The sequence below is a fragment of the Typopeltis vanoorti genome, chromosome 10 (assembly GCF_054136105.1).
Source record: "Typopeltis vanoorti isolate ZY-2024b chromosome 10, IOZ_Tvanoo_1.0, whole genome shotgun sequence".
Lineage (NCBI taxonomy): Eukaryota > Metazoa > Arthropoda > Arachnida > Uropygi > Thelyphonidae > Typopeltis > Typopeltis vanoorti.
The window spans coordinates 54,661,496-54,679,456 of NC_143558.1; the positions used below are offsets into that span (position 1 = coordinate 54,661,496).

At 36.2% G+C, this 17,961-nt stretch overlaps 1 protein-coding gene across 3 annotated transcripts in view; it reads right to left on the minus strand.

Moving 5' to 3' along the window:
- LOC150102422 (uncharacterized) overlaps positions 1-17,961 on the minus strand; it is a 251,333-nt gene that overhangs the window by 149,226 nt on the left and 84,146 nt on the right. For all 3 annotated transcript variants that reach the window (XM_090399784.1, XM_090399785.1, XM_090399786.1), the window contains exon 2: positions 9,916-10,042. In XM_090399784.1, the coding sequence (XP_090255910.1) occupies positions 9,916-10,042 (127 nt within the window). The remainder of the gene's footprint in view (positions 1-9,915; positions 10,043-17,961) is intronic.

The following is a 17,961-nucleotide window of genomic DNA, read 5'->3' on the forward strand; positions in this document are numbered from 1 at the left end:
TTCCATGACCTATAGCAGTGATGGCGAACCTTTTTACCCAGGTGTGTCAAACTTCTTTTTTTTTTTTTTTTTTTTTTAAATATTGACATTGTTGATGTGCCACTTGCACATATGCATTATAAATGTAACTACATAATCATAGATGGTGACTTATACATATCATATTAGGCTATTTATTTAATAGGACATTGATATAAAATCTATGAATTCATATCATACAATTAATTTAATAAACTGAAATTACATTTAATGACTTTTCTGTTGCTGAGTACTGGTAGAAAGTTCTTTCAATGAACAAACCTACCTTCGCCTTAACTGAGAGCGATCTTACACGATTTATCGCAGTTTTTTCATCAGAATACCAATATTTTTCAACATCCAAGGTGTGTCACCTGAAACCTTCAAGTGTGTCAGTGCTGACACGCGTGTCATAGGTTTGCCATCACTGGCCTATAGCAACAGTCAACTAAATATCTCTACCTGTCAACCTCCCTGACACCACTGCCACTATTTCACTCTTTCATGTGTACCCTATGTGGACATAATTCCCCTGTTATCATCAGCAGCAATCCTCCTCCCTTCTTGTCCTTTCTATTCTCACAAAAAAACTGTACCCTTCTACTTCTATTCCTGTTACAATATCATCTTCATCAACCCACATTTTACTTATTTCAACAATTTTGGGGCGAATAAATTCAATTAGCGAAACCATTTCATCTCCCTTATTTCTGATACTCCTGGTATTCATAAATGAACACAGCAGTTCACTTTTAGGTCTATAACCAGTACTATTCAAGCCACTTGTTGGTTGTGATTTCCCAACCACATCTGCCTTTTCCCAATCTCCTTTATCACTGCTTACCACATATATCTGCTCAGTCTCAAATACCCCCACTTACATTGTGATCTATCCCATTCCTATACTAATCATCCCCACACATATATTTACTGCTACTTCCACTCTTCCTATGGATGCCATTAGGTGGTGTATTGCATGTATTATGTGGTTATTAGTACGTACTAAATCACTTAAGGAATTGACAATGTATATAAGAATATAAATTAAATAACACTTTAATAAATATTTCCGATATTTCGGCAACGTCACGTTGCCATCTTCAAATGGAACTTACAAAAAGGGCACGTGCATGTAGGCACTACAACACAGTAACTGAGAATGAAGTGAGGAAGCTACTGTTCTCCTAAAAGTCCTGATGGTGCCCCCTAGTGGGCTATGTAGCTGTTCTTGGCCATTGGGCTGAAGGTCTGCTGATGTAAGCCTCCCAAATTTGGGGCAGTCTCATGCAACCAAATTTGTTGAGGTTTGGAGAGTTTCTTAGGGCTGAGGCTGATTCCATGAATAGTCTTTCGAATTTGAACTTGCTACAGTAGACTATTATTGTAGCTTTCTTCCACCATATTCTGTAACGTGTATCCAGAGCATGGTCTGCAAAACCCGAGTGGCTGTACTTGTGAAACCCACCAACTCACAAATCAGAAAACTTCACAGGCTCCTAAAGAAGGTCACTTCTTGGCCTGTAGAAGTTATTAACAGATTAAAACCATTTAACTCTATATCCCTCCCCCCATATTTATGGACTCCCAAAAATACATAAAGAAAATGTGCCATTAAGTCCCATAGTGGATGGCATTGATTCCCCACATACAAATTAGCTAAACATTTGGCCAAAGCGCTCACACATTATACTGGCAACACACCATCACACATAAAAAAAAGCCCACTTCAAAGCCAGCATAGAAAACCTTACACTTGTTGGATTCTGAATGAAGAGAAATTAAAATTATTAATACTCCCTTCAGAATCCAACATAATCCACCATATCAAAGGCTACATTTGTAGATATTATTTAATGTAAATCTCTTGTTATAAACTATTATTCATATAAATTCATATAATTACCTTTGAGTTTTTTTTATTTAATTATTTAAGATATGTATAAATAATGAAAAGAACTCTATATAAAAATAACGTTCAGATTAATTTTATTTATTCCTATATTAATAGTAGAAGGATTTGTGTTCATCTTATTTAATTGTATATTATTTGAATTGAAAAATATCCTTTTATTTTATTTCTGTATGTAAAGGTAAAATGTTATGTGATGCTTATGAACTGCTCTAATTGTTGTCATGGAGATGGAGTTAAAAGTAGAAAGCACGTGTGCGTGGTAGCGCATGAGTTATGGACGTGAGATGGAATTGATATAAGCTAGATGGTGAGAACAAGTTTTGGCAGGAAAAAGGAGTGAAAGTATATAAACGGAAAGCCAGAGTAAACAAGAAGGGGAGTCGGAGAGTCGAGCAGTCAGGAGTCAGCAGAGCAGTCAGCACGAGAACTGGGGAACTAGGGACTGAGTGCAGTTGGTACACTCAGCACAGTAATGGCACTCAGAACAGTACAATAGAGATGAGGAAATTATTTATTAGCAGCACGGAGTTAAATAAGAGGCTGTAGTAATAGGAATTAAGTGCTGTAATTAGATCATGAAGGTTCGAGATATAAATTGACTACTCAGAATATTGATATGAAATTCTGAAGTTAATGTTGAAATCCAGAGCTTCCAAGGAAGATTAGTGGAAGGCTGATTCTAATGCAAAGTAGTATATGAGGAATACGTGAATTTTCTAGTGCAAGTGTGTCTGCATTTGTGATGTGCTGAGATTAATGATTAAGTTATTTTAAAGAAATATTTTAAAGCCCTATTTCAGTTCACAATGAACTCAGGCTATTTCGCTTGGCAGGGAAAATTCTACAAACAAATAGAGGGGACAGCCATGGGTTCACCACTCTCCCCACCCTTGGTCAATTTCTTTATTATGGAAACCTTTGAAGAAAAAGTTCTTAGCCTCTGTCCCACAAAAACCAACCATATGGCTTCGCTACGTTGATGAGGTGTTTGCTATTTGGCCACATGGCTCTGATACACTCCTCTCCTTCTTAACACACTTAAACAACCAACACCCCAGAATCAAGTTCACTCTGAAAAAAGAAGAGGAAAACAACAGCCTCCCTTTCCTAGGCACACTAGTCACCCGCCAACCTGATAGAACCTTGGTTTTCTCAGTTTATAGAAAACCCACCCATACAGGCAGGTACATTCACCAAGAATCCCCCCCCCCTCACAACAGGGCTAAACTAATCTGTTCAAACGAAAAGGCACTAAACACTGAACTAAATCACATCCTCAACACTTTCTCAGCCAAATGGCTATCCTCCCCCATAAAATCCAAAAAATATTGAAATCTACAAACCACAACCCCCAAGGATTACTCTAAATCCATCACTATTCCCTACATCCGAGGCACCTCGGAAAAAATTACCAAAATCTTAAAAAAACATGACTTGATCTCCTGTTACAGACCATACAGAAAATTGGCATCCCTTATCTGCTCTACTAAAGACCAACCACTTCTCCTAGACCTACCTGTTGTATATGAGGTCCCTTGCAGCTGTAAACTGTCTTACTTTGGCCAAACAGGCAGGACAGCGAATATCAGAATTTCGGAACACAAGAAATGGAACGGAATAGGATTTGTAGATCTGTGATCTGTGTTTGATGGAAAGAAGGATTTGTATAATGCTGATGGACTGCATCAAAATAGTTTTGGAGTTAGGTGTCTAGAGAGAGAGAGCGAGAGCTTTGTTCATCGAACATGCTGAAGTGCAAATTCAGCATGCTCGAGTGAGTGTGAGAATGACCAAATGAGGAATCTAGTCTCTCGAGCAAAAAAAAATTGAATAGGGTAGTCAATTCAGGAAGTAAAGTTGGGTGAGAGCCAGGGATGCTGCAGTTTCTATATACTAATGTCAGGAGTAGTAGAGAACAAAAGGTAGATTCTTGGCATTGGTTATTGCAACCTCCCCAAAAGTTATACCCATTAGTTATCCCTGTAACTACTACATCATTCAGATGATGTAGTAGTTACAAGGATAGAAACGTGAAAGAATTAGTATTTTCAGGGAAGATAGAGACAACAGTATGGGGGAAGGGGTACTGCTGATGACAGCAGATGAATTGCAGCCAAAAAGAATAGGAAATAGGTAGGAGAGTGGCTGTTCATTTGGAGAAAACTGGTGCAAGATTGGAGCAATAAGACAAAATATATAGTTGGTTGCTGCTATAGGTTGGGGGGGGGGGGCTCGAAGGATGATCAGAAAGATATGCATCAGCAAATTAGTATAATGAGTGCAGGTTGAATGATTATTATGATTGATTTCAAATGTGGAGATACAGACTGGTGGAAACAAAGATTACATGGTAGGAAGGAAATGAAATTTATACACCTACAGAGATAATTATTTGAGGCAGTATGTGATGAAGGGGGGGGGGGGGACTAGGGATGCAAAAGTATTGTGCCTGGTCATAGGATAAAAAGAGCTATCTCTAATCAAGGTGGCCACATTGCCTCCAATTGGTGAAAGTGCCGATGCAGTCTTGACTTGCGAGATTGTAAAACATGAGGAACGTTCTATCAAGAAGGGGTATATGTGGAACTACAAGGCAGTTAAATTTGTGTCATGGCATAAAACACTGCAAGGAAAGGATGTTAGTAGTGCATGGCAGATAGTTAAGTGTCATCTAGAAGAAGCTATATTAAATTGTATACTTAAAGTAAGGAGGGTAAATCAGATAGGAGTTTGATAAGTAATATCATTAAGCATAAGCCGTAGAAGAAGAGAATACTGTGGAAGGTATATAAGGAGAAAGGTGACTAGCAAACTCATGAAGAATACAAGGCTCAGTCAAGAAAGGTGACGAGCTGGGCAAGGAAGGCAAAATCAGATTACAACAAGAATCCAGCCAAGCAGGTTAAAGGAAATCCAAAAGAGTTCTTTTGTTATATGGCATGTAAGAAAAAGAATGACTATGGAAGATTAACTGTAATGAAAGATGGTCACAAGGTGACAAAAGCAAGTAAAATAGTTGAGTTACTTGAGTGATCACTTTGCAAGGACAATCAAAAAGTGAGGTTACTGCTATAACATATGTGACAGTCACTGAAGTGGGAACAAAGGTGGATGAATTGGAGGTTATTAGGATAATCTCGATATAAATACAGCTGCGGGATTAGATGAGATATCAGCAGAGGTTTTGTGAGAATGTGCAAGGCAAATGGCAATATCTCTGACTAGGCTCTTGTACTCCAAGTACAAGAAATAGATGAAGCTAGAGATTTAGAGGTGGTTGGGTTAATTTAGGATGCTAAGGTAGCCCATAAGATAACTTGGCTATTGAAGAACACACTAACAAATAGAGGTAAGGAAGTTATTCCTCTTTAAAAAGGTTTTGATACATCCACATCTGGATTACTGTACTCCAGTCTGGTCACCTGGGTTTCTTAGGGATGAGGAAGTGGTGAAGATTCAGAAGTGAGTGACCGTTATAGTGAGTAATCTGTGGAATGTTCCCTGTGTGGGCAGATTGAGGATATGTGGATTGCAGAGATTGGTGATAGGAGAAAAAGAGGTGATATGATAAAAACGTTTACGTGGGTAGTCTGAAAAGTTCTCGGCCTCGATCATTGATGGCAACACTATCATCAAGATTTTTTTTTTCTAAGTTGGTACATCTGTCATAAGCATCCATGTGAAATTGCAAGTCATTCTATGAAGTAGTTTTTTTTTTTATACAGCTGTCTGAAGCGAAAGTGTTGTCTGTATCCCTTGAAATGAATAAAATTGAGTATCGTGCAGCTATAAAATTCTTTGTAAACGAAGGTTTAACACCAAAAGAAATTCAAAGTTTAAATTTATGGGCACTCTTCTCCTTCATTTTCGACAATTAAGAAATGGGCTGATTAGTTTAAATGTGGCCATACCAGCCTTGAAGATGATCCACGTGAAGGTCGTCCAAAAAGTGTAACAACACCAGAAATCATTGATCATGTGCATGATATGGTATTGGATGAACGGTGAATCAAAGTGCATGAAACTGCTGAGACTATAGGCATTTCAAAAGAACGTGGATGATATATATTGCATGAAGAATTGCAAATGAAAACGTTTTGTGTGGGTGCCATGCTTGCTCACAGCAGATCAAAAATGCACTCGCATGAAAATCTCTGAACAGTGCTTCGAGCATTTTACAAGAATAAAACTGATTTTGTGCATCGATTTAGTACCATGGATGACACTTGGATTCACCATTACACACCAGAATCCAAACAGCAGTCAAAACAGTGGACAGAAGCCAGTTGTTCAGCGCCAAAGAAGACTAACTCAGTTCCAGCAGCAGGAAAGGTAATGGCATTGGTATTTTGGAATGCTTGAGGCATTTTGTTTATTAATTATCGTGAAAAAGGTAAAACAATAACCAGGGAATATTATTCTGATCTTTTAACCAGACTAGGCAAAAAAATTCATGTGAAAAGAACTGGTTTGCAGAAGAAAAAAGAACATCTTTCATCAAGACAATGCACCTGCCCACATAGGTATTTTGGCAATGGGATAATTTAGGGATCTGCACTATGGAACATCCACCCTATTCCCCAGATTTGGCTCCCTCTGACTTCTATCTCTTCCCAAAACTAAAACTCTTCCTCGCTGGTCAGCATTTTTCTTTGAATCAAGAGGTGATTGCAGCTGTAGTGGGGTATTTTGCAGATCTTACTCTGAACCATTACAGGGATGGGATACTGGTGCTGGGACATCGCTAAAATAAATGTATGATCTTAAGGACGATTATGTAGAAAAATAATTTTGAAATTATAAATTTGTTTTTTCATTATTAGGCCGAGAACTTTTCAGAACACCCTCGCATATCATTAATGTACAAAATAAGAAGTTGTAGTTCCAAAACAGAGTCCTGCAGCACTCCACTGGTCATTCACATTCCCTTAGATTCTCCACCAGATACATTCTGAGGTATTGTAGCACTTTTACCATGCTTTTAGTCCTTCATGAAGTCGCACAATATTATTTAGTATTTATTATTATGGATTTCTCCATGGAGAAATCCGTATTCCAATGTGGATGCCCTTTTCCACTGAGTCCTTGGACTCCAAGGACTCAGTGGAAGAGGGCATCCATATCACTCAATGCAACACAACAATACATGATGCACCATCTACACTACACAGTACCAAATATATTTGCTACATGTTATCTTTTAAATGCAAGTCTCTGATGTACAAAGTACAAAGATGTACATCTAGCAGCAACTGGAAAATCTAGATTGGGCCAGAGGAATGAAAATGGAGAAAGATTGATATAATCTGCTGAAAACAGAGATCTCTACATAATGATGCCTTATTCAAAAAATAGGAAGAACCAGGAAATGGGCATAGTAATGTACAAAAGAAGAGGTGTTTCATGAAATGGATTATATTTTAACCAATAGAAAGTATGCCAGCCTAGTTGGCCGAGTGGTTAGCGTATACACTCTCCAGCCAAAAGGCTACGGGTTCGAATCCTGCCATAGGCATGGATGTTTGTGATTGTCTGTGAAAAATACTAGTGGTGGTGGAGTAGATTGTTTGGTGTAGATGATGCAGTTGAGTGGTGAGGTTGAGTGGTGGAGAGGAAGAGCTGTAGAGTAGGTGCCCTCCCTCAATGAATCTTGAACTCCTTGGAGGTGATAAATAATAATAATATACTGTTCAAGACACAGATGTAATAAACGGTTTCAATAAAGTTGTGACTAGAGATTAGTGAGATCAAAAATTGTCATAAACGAAAGATGGGGAAAACAGAAACTGATCAAAAGTAAAAGTTTATCAATTTACTAAATCTGGAGAAAAAAAAAAGAAAAGAGTTCTTCCAGAAAGAGATAGAACAGTTTTATAATATTGATATGATTAAAGTGATTAGGTAAGTGATTAGAGAAAAAGAAAGAACCAACTAAAAATCAACCTACTTGGTTATTGGAAGTTTTTCCACTTGATTAAAGAAGCTAATGACTTCACATCAAAACCGGTCTGAGTAATGACCCTTCCCATACTGCATAGCATTATACATATCTGCAAAGAGATGTACTTTGCATTATGGGATACTAAAGCATGTGATGTGATATCATTAGCTTGTTTGCTTCTACTTGGATAAAGGATTAAACCAAGTATATAATTTCTTGGTATCTTTAATTTATACTACTTGGTTGGTTTTAATGGGTTTTCCCATGGCAGTAAACTACTCTTAACACACATGACAATGGTTCTATAGCAGCTGACTTACTAGAGAGGCTTGGAGATAAAGTCATTTATTTTCTGAACAATAAAATAAACTATTTTAAAAATGAACACCTTGAATTCCAATAAATAAGCAAGTCCAGTTCTGTTTTGCTTCCCCCACCTCATGTATGTTTAAGTGACCCACTTATACTGGAGTTTCACAGAATTTCCATTTTAAAACAACTGCATGCATGAGCATAACATTATAAATATATATTTTAAATGAAAAATAGCTGCTGTTTATCCTTAGTGAATAACTAATAATTATGAATTAAAATAACAGGTTCTTAAATTTAAAATAGTTACAAAAATAATTGACAAAGACATGGCAAGCATGCTGTACAGTATTTACAGAAAAGCATAATAACATCCTCAAAATTATTGGGTTTTCTTTACTATCGTCATCATCGTCCAGTAGCGTCCTCTAAAAAGAGGGTTGCAGCAGATGAGCAGCTCTTCTCCATTTCTCTCAGTCTGTTGCCTCTGTCATTCTTAAACCAGTCCATTCCATGATATCATTAAACCACTCTTTTTTTTTTTTTTTGGCCTTCCACGTCTTCTCTTCAACTTTCCCTTGTAATACAGTTCTTGTCAGATGTCCTGAGGAACCTCTCAGAAGATGTCCTGCAAATCTGATCTTTCTTTGCACAATGTTTTTAAGCAGTGTTTTTTCCATCCCAACTCTTCTTAAAACTTCTTGATTTTATCTCTCTGTATAGCTAATCTTTTCCATCCTTCTAATAACACCACATTTCCAATGCATTAATTCTTTTCATATCTCTCTTTCTGAGTGTCTATGATTCACTTCCAATACTCCAAACTGTTGCTTTAACTATTCCAATTCTCACAACTATTTTAATATTCTCATTTATTAAAATTCTCTTCATTTCCATAAATGCCAATTTAGCTTTATCTATTCTATTTCTAATGTCTGACTCTGAAGTTCCTTTCTCTGAGATCCAATTACCTAAATATTGAAATCTTTCCACTTCTAAAATCTTTCCTACACATCTTATCTTTGCATTATCTCCTATTTTTCTGCCCATTATCATTATCTTGGTCTTTTTAGTGTTAATCCTTAGTCCGTACTCTTTACAAGAGTTTTCAATTCTTTGAACAATTTGTTGTTATCCATTTTCGCTTTCTGCCATCATCTGCATACCTTAAGTTATTGACGATTCTTCCATTTATTTTTATTCCTTCTTCTACATCCTCAAGTGCCTCTCTAAGCATCTGTTCACACTATAAAGGTTAAATAATAATGGTGATAACTTACATCCTTATCTAACTCCTCTCTCCAACAGGAATTCTCCTGTTTCCTCTCCTTTTACACATACCGACACTGTTTGTGTCCAATATATTCTCTTTAAGATTTCCAAATCACACGAGTCAATATCGATATTTTCTAGAATATTAAAAAGCCTTTTATGTTTCCCTGTTTCTTTACTATACTGACCCAAAAGTATAACTACCTAAATATTGTAAAATGTGAAATAAATTAATCAATAGCAACTGTTAGTTTATGTTACAATTATATGCAAGTGTCAGATAATGATAATTACTGCCCATGTGAATTGAGCATCAATCAATGACAGTGGTTCTGCCCTTGATGTTTTTAGTTTTTCTTCCCACCCTAGCACCCGATTATTCCAGTCTTCCAATCTGGTCTATTCAAAAAAAAGGTGGCTAGATGTCAATTAACTCACTGAATATATTTTTTATACTTACTACTTTCCATCTTTCCTTAACTACATGGCCCGGCTGCAAGAGATCTTCAGTAGTCATAGTGATATAGAAGCCCGAATAATTATCGTCGTCAACCTCGTCTGTGGATACATCTCCATTCTCTATGTATCTGAAACAGTTAACGATACTTTAATACTTTTACCTATCAAAATCATCTCAAAATGAAAAATGTTTAGTTTTAAACTGCTCTTGGAAATTGAAAATTATTCAAGAATCCCAATCCATGAATGGCTGTAAACCTATATACAGTAGGCTTGTATCATGGTTGGGTTAAGGGTTAAATATTACAGAAATCCTACTCCAAAGATGGTACTCTGTCAAACCAATTCACACTTCTAATAAGCATGGTGGTGGTCTCATTCTCTGAACATGGATACTGTCTACCACCTTAAAAAAAAAACATTCAATAAACATCTATGCCCATGATGGATTCAAACACACAGCCAGTTGCATACCTGGAGAACAGGTATGCAATCCACACAGCCAACTAGGCTTGGTAAAAGGAATCTCTAAACTCTGTTCTAGAGATCAAAGAGAGACTAGGTTACTTCAGACTTCCAATAAGCAAGGTATTGGTCTCACAGGACAACAAGATTCATCTTCCACCCAAAGCCATTCACAAACTTTCATGCCACAGTGGGATTCAATCCCATAACCAGTTGGTTAGAAAAAAAAGATGCTATCCATTCAACAATACCAGAGAACATTCAAAAATTATTATTCTGAACTCAAAACACAGTTACCTTTGGTATGGTAGGGGGGGGTGCAAGTAGGGATAGGGAGAAAGCATAGCCCTTGTTTTAATAATTAAATGGCATAGCAAAACTGCTAAATAAATTGCACAAAAGGAATGAACAAGGGTATATATATCATCACAATACAAATTATGTAATGCCAAGCTGACAAGCTAATAGACAATGATATACATTGCAAAACTATATAAAAAAAAAAAAAATTACATGATCGGAGTCAGAGCATAACTTTTAAACCAAGTACCGGAACATGAAACTGACTACTCTTATTATAAGAATCACACTGCCAGAATGTAACCTTTTGTAGCTCTGCTTCTAAGATGAATGTTATATATCCACCATTTTTACTCAATAGACTTATTCTACAGTGTACAGCGTACTACCAATCTTAAGATATTAAATCCAATTAATGAAAGAAGCAACACTATGTCTTCACAGGTTAAACACTCAATTCTGACCTAATAAGGAATATACTTTTCTTATGCTAAAGGTCCCTTAAGAAATTTGGCGAATAACATAAAAATAATGAGTTAAGGGGAAGTACTTCTTTTGCAGACACTTTTACAGTCATTCAATCAATTTCGACCATATTAGGAAAGCATTTTTTTCTCTGGTGTTTATACCGCCTGTGAATTTCAGTTATGCATTAATATTCCTTTAGCAGATTCCTCCAGCTGGTCACACCCTTTAATTCCAATCAAATGTTAAATAGTTTTTTCTTATATTGCTGAAAGTCTGCTCAGAAATTCAGTTTAACTGCAATAAAATGAATGGGAGATTTTGGGGAGGGAGAGTATATTGGGATAATGCTTCTGCTGCCAATCACAAAATCCAACTGTTTGACCAAATATGCAATTATTATTATTATGTGACACCTCCAGGGAGTCCAAAGACTCATCAAGGGAGAGTGTGCCAACAGCATCGAACGACCCGTCCAACTACTAACCGTGCTCAAACTTGCTTAACTTTTTGTGTGAGCCATTAGTAGCAGAAGCTCTACCAATCGACCAACCTTTGCTGGCATCTCACATTATGAAATTGTAATGCCATTATTACACAACATAGAACTTAATAGTAAAAAATGTTAATTCAGACATTCAATTAGTTTTGTGAAATAAACTGTTTCACACATCAGGAGATAATGAATAAAATAAAAAATTAAACCACAAACAGATAACCACCAAAATATAAATATTTGAAAAAGAGAGACTAACAATGGAATATGCAATTGTGCTATGTAGCATCCTGATGTTTGGTGGCATCACGTGTGCCACTGGCTTCTGTGTCTAGATGTTTTATGAGAGAAAACCATATTTGGTGTAATATCATTCCTTGTTTCTTGCACTGCTATGGGTGTTTTATCATTTCCAGTGACATTCTCCACATCTTTGAAATGTTCAGACATATGTATATCTCTCCAACCTGTTTGTCCTACATAACAACAACCCACAGCTACAAGTGATCTTGAAACCATCAAGTTTCTTAAGTTGGATGGCAAGGTTTTGGAGGCCTAAGGGAAATTAGAAATCTTATTAAACGGTTGGAAAGAAACTTTGATACCCTATTGACATAGCAACTTCAAAATCTTCTCCATAACTGACCAAATGCAGAGAAGAATTACAATTCTTTCTTGCTGAACTAAATGTAAGATACTGCTTCAGCAAGCAATTGCAGCACAAGTGGATCAAAATGAAAGGCTAGATTGTAACAAAGGGAGAAGAAAGTAAAATGCACAGAAATTACAGGTAACATACTTCAATCAATTTTGATCAGTTGCTCACTTCAAATGTTTTATGAACTTCATCTAAAATGATATGTAATATCTCATAAAGAGCATCCCAGTCTAAAAAACAGATCCAAGCATTTAGGAAACAGAAGACTGGCTAAATTAAGGAGCAGCTACTTGGCTAACAATATTTTAATTTGTGAGCATGTCAATTTTTCTCTCAAATTCAAGCAATACCATAACTATAGCACAAATAAAATTATAATATTGTTCAGTATTTGGTTCTGTTTTTTAACAAGAGATTTTTTTATGAGATTAAAGATCAATCAGCCCATGACTTCCTACATATGGTTCAAACCATTTTATCCAATGGTCAAGTAACATTACTATTTTCTAAACATCTCCATGGAGATTATTATAGAAGGCCTTATTAATCAATATTCACACAATACCTATATCATATCTCACCTTGAGTGAACTCATTCACTAATAAACTACTCACAACCTCCTCTAGCAACCAATTCCACTCATTTACCACCCTCAAAGAAAAAAAAAAAAAAATTAGTCCTAACATCCTTGCTAACTATATTACTCTAATACAATTCCCAGGGCAACCCCTTGCTATCGTTCTTCCTGCCATGTACTGAAAAGTTTTTGGTGTCAATCTTATAAACACCTTTAATAACTTGTTTCTATCATGTGACATCTTTTCCACCTATCAATTAGTCTGTGGCCCACAAACCTTAACTTTATTTATCCTCATAGGGAGCATTCCATAGATCTATCACAATCTTTGTCATTTGCCTCTGAATCCTTTCCAACACACTCACTTATTCCAAGGAATCCAGGCAAGCAGATCCCTGCTTAGCACTACAGATGTGGACTTATTAAACTCTTACAAAAGGGAATAACTTCGATTAGATGGAATATCAACCCATATATTATATGAATGTGCTAGGAAATAGGCACTTCCTCTGACAGCTGTTTAATTTAAGCCTCACTTCTAGGGATGTGCATAGGGATTGGAAAGAGGATGAAATAATTCATTGCATAAAGGAGGCCCCAAGACTGAGGTAGCAAATTATAGGCCGTCAGTATCTCAGTGGTGGTCAAGGTATTGTTGGAGTTGTAAAAGGCAGAATTCACGACTGGGTAGATAGGAATATATGTATAGGGATTGGTATGGTTTTGCAAAATGTTCTTGCTTTGGTCATTTGCTCACTTTTTTTTATAAGGTGATGTCTAAGTTGGATAACACTAACTGTATAGTAATGCTGCTGGACTTCTCAAAAGGCATTTGACAGGATGCCACATGGAACTCTGTTACATAAATTGGAACAAATGGGAATTGATATGAAACTGATTTGGATTAATAACAGTGTAGCTTATGGACAGACATCAGAGAGTAGTATATGAGAGTAGTATATAAACAACACAGTGGTGAGAAACTAGCAGTACAATTAGTCACTCACCTTCTGCTGGATTCAATTCCCCCATATACTACTCTCTGATGTCTGTCCATAAGCTACACTGTTATTAATCCAAATCAGTTTCATATCAATTCCCATTTGCTCCAATTTATGTAACAGAGTTCCATGTGGCATCCTGTCAAATGCCTTTTGAGAAGTCCAGCAGCATTACTATACAGTTAGTGTTATCCAACTTAGACATCACCTTATAAAAAAAAAAGTGAGCAAATGACTAAAGCAAGAACATTTTGCAAAACCATACCAATCCCTATAACTATATTCCTATCTACCCAGTCCTGAATTCTGCCTTTTACAACTCCAACAATACCTTGACCGCCACTGAGATATTGACGGCCTATAATTTGCTACCTCAGTCTTGGGGCCTCCTTTATGCAATGAATTATTTCATCCCCTTTCCAATCCCTATGCACATCCCTAGAGGTGAGGCTTAAATTAAACAACTGTCAGAGGAAGTGCCTATTTCCTAGCACATTCATATAATATATGGGTTGATATTCCATCTAATCCCATGGCAGCATTTGCATTAATATTCTCCAATATCCTAAACAATTCCAATTCATTATTCACATTTGGCACCAAAATATCTCAACATGATTGATACAATTTTGCAACATGATTGATGCAAAAACAGAAACAAATGACTATTTCATTTGTTTCTGTTACTCCTACCATCAGCACTCATTAAAGTCATCCCTCCATAGTCATTTTTTCTTTTATTAGTCACATGATTAAAAAATTCTTTGGATTTTTTTTTTTACCTCATCAGCTAGCTTCCTCTCATAATTAGCTTTGGCTTTACATACTATGCTAGTCAACCTTCTTCCCTGCACTTTATACAGTATGTGATGAGATCTTTAAAATGTTCCTACTAATAGGCAGTGTCCTTGATGAGAATTGATTCATCTTTTGCTCATATTGGATTCAATCTACGAGTAGAAGGCACACCAAATGCTTTTGAATGCTAACAAGAAGGTAACATTAGACAGTGAGACTTTGGTATTTAGGTTATTTAAGATTTAATGGTGAGCATTTATCTTTAGCAGTGGTAAGACAGTTTGTTGTAGGAAAAAAGTTGGTATAACGTGATATTTCAGAATTCCAGCAATAGGATGGGAGATTCCAAAAACATAAGAGATGTGCAATATTGGATTAAGGGTATTCGGATTTGTTTTATTTCCTTTATTCAGTTTTCTAATTTGGGATCCCCCCCCCCCATCAAGCGCAAAAAGGTACTGGCACAATTGCGCCGCCATACGAAAGTTAATCCAGCACTGGGGACAGAAACTCAACGTTCAACGCTGGAGTTACGAGCTATGAGAGTTTGTAATACGCTGAATCTTCCAGAGAGCCACCGTACAGAATTCTTGAAGTAATAAAAAAAAAGCTGTGTTAAATTGTTAACGCCCATTTTTTGAATGGATGATGAGCTAAGTCATGTTGAATACAAGTATATTTACCATGGAAGGTCAGTTTTTGAAATACAAAACTAATGAAAATGCCAGAGAAGGTCCAGGTGATCATGAAATCTAGGTTTCATGATCACCTGGATCAGATTAAGGTTGTTAATCTGTTCTAAGAAGGGAATCTATGCATTTTTCTGGGTGTGAAAGTGCAAAAATATAAGAGGCTTCTTTTATGATTGCTACGTGGTTGAGACATAATTAGATATGAACACATAAAGAACACATGCATAAAGAAAACAAAGTTATTTGATAATCTAAAATCAAATATTTGATAGAAACTATCATCAGTGACATAATCAGACAAATTCAGAAAAGCAGAACACACCTTTGTCTATCTGGTTGGCTGAATGGAAAACATATCTGCTCTAATGAACAGACTACGGCTGTAGGCTGTTCATTAGAGTGTCTGGGGGGGGGGGATAAGGAACCCTTTATGAACTTCATTCCTGCTTCAAGCTTCATAGGCTTGAAGTAATTTGAAAAAGTTATGTTTCATCTCTAGAGAGCAGGGTTTCTTGGATTATGTAAAATAAAATAAAAAAAAATAAAACAACCTTGGTAGTAATAAACTATGTTTACAACATTTTGAAGGTGTTAGATTGTGATATAGTGGAAAATTATGTATTCCTATCTTATCACAGTCTAACATGCTTTTCCAAACAAAAGAATGAGATAAATACAATAAATTGCCTCTAAGTGTAGAATAAGTATTATGTATATATAAATCAAGTGAGTTCTTTAATGAAAGTATCTATTTTGTGCCGTTCATGAATGTGATTAAATTGATATTGAAAGTATAAAACATTAGCAGAGCATTATAAAATATGTATAAAAGAATTATAAAATGTAAGCACATATTCAACGGTTGGGGGGGGGTCAAGTCCAAAGGTTATGGAGTTGTAACGTGAGAGAGCGGATCGCCCCGAGTAAACAATGACATCAGTGTACGTGCGATTAGCGGCGGAGACGATGGACGCAGTGACATAGTAGTTCGCTGGACATCGAAAGGGGCGAAAAACACCGAGAAAAAGGAGGGTAATATAAGGGTCATGCGACCCTGTAGCAAGCCTTTTTTTTCTCCTGGATCTCTGGTGTGTTCCCCTCTCGTAGTGGAGGAAGGGTGCCAGTGCCCGGTACCGGCAGTCGCGGGTTTCGGCGACAGTATCTCCACGGGGAAAGTCTGGCTGTCCACAGAAGGCCAGTTTCCTGTGAACTTATGATGCCATAAAGAGCCATAAAGGAAGATAAGTAGACTTTGTTTGTGTTTCACTGAATATGAATGTAAGATTTGTGCCTCGTTTATATGTTATAAAAGGGAAAATTAATGATATAGGATAAGGTGTATTGCTAGGACTTTAGAAGGATATTGAATTTATGTTTATTATCTGTCGTTGTGTTGGAGTTCGCCATTATATTGAATGAAATTAAGGATATGTTTAGAGCAAAGAATTGGCATAATATAAAGAGATTGTGAAAGATACGAATGTTATCTTGTGTAGTCTGACAGAGCTACGGAGTCTTAGATTGATTGTGATAATAGTACATGATTAATGCATTAGCGAAGGTTAATATAATTCATACTTTAGGAAGCTATTGTATATTATTTTATAAGTGTAACAGTAGTGTTTGAATTTTATATGCCTTGTCTGAATTTCCCTTAAGATGGAATTTGATTTAGTGTTATTATGTGTATCAACTTTTGAGTATAATAAACCTTGCTTCTGATTCTAACAGAGTTTCTGTTAGAATCAGAAGTAATTTCTGGAATCCGATGCACCGCTTATAAAATATTAATGCAAACCTATGTGGGATATTAAAAGGGATATTTGAAAAGGGTATATTTTGGCCACGTCTGCAGAGTTAATAGGTATTATTAAGTACTGTCCAGAGATTACCACTTGGTTGTTAATGTTTAATAATCTAATAGCGCTAAGTGGCGCAGCGAAACAAATAAATTTCTTGGCATTTTACGAGAGGTAAATCTTAGACACTCTGATACTCTGGTACAGCCTCTATCTCGAGGAAATTCCATTGTCACTCAGAGGTACCACGTGCTACCCGATAGTGTATTACAGAGATAAAGCAACAAAGGTTTAAAATAAGTGTGAATAAAAAGAAGTGACACAACAAAAATGGCGCAGCGGTAGGATAGTTATAATAAGGAAGAAAAGGTTACAACATAAATAGCGCAGCCGATAAGGTTAATATAGATGGAGGTTTAGGTAGAAAAGATTGAATAAAAAAAAAAATACAACCGTTGTACAATAAAAGACAAGAAACGTTACAACAAAGATAGGAATTACATTAAAAAAGTACCTCTGAAATTAAAACTAATGAATTTCTCATTATAATATTAATCAAACAACGTTTTTAATAATGTCAAATATTATTAAAGAAAACAGTCTGGACAAACATTTAACTGTTGTTCTAAAATAACTTATTACAATATTTAATTTTTAAATCAGAATTTTGAAATTATGAAGAGCATCTCCTAGTGACTCTCTGGTCTTATAAAGGAGCAAATCTTCCAGAGTTGAGAAACTGTCCTAGAAGACAATATCCTACACTTTTTACTGTGTAGGCATTCGGAACCGAAA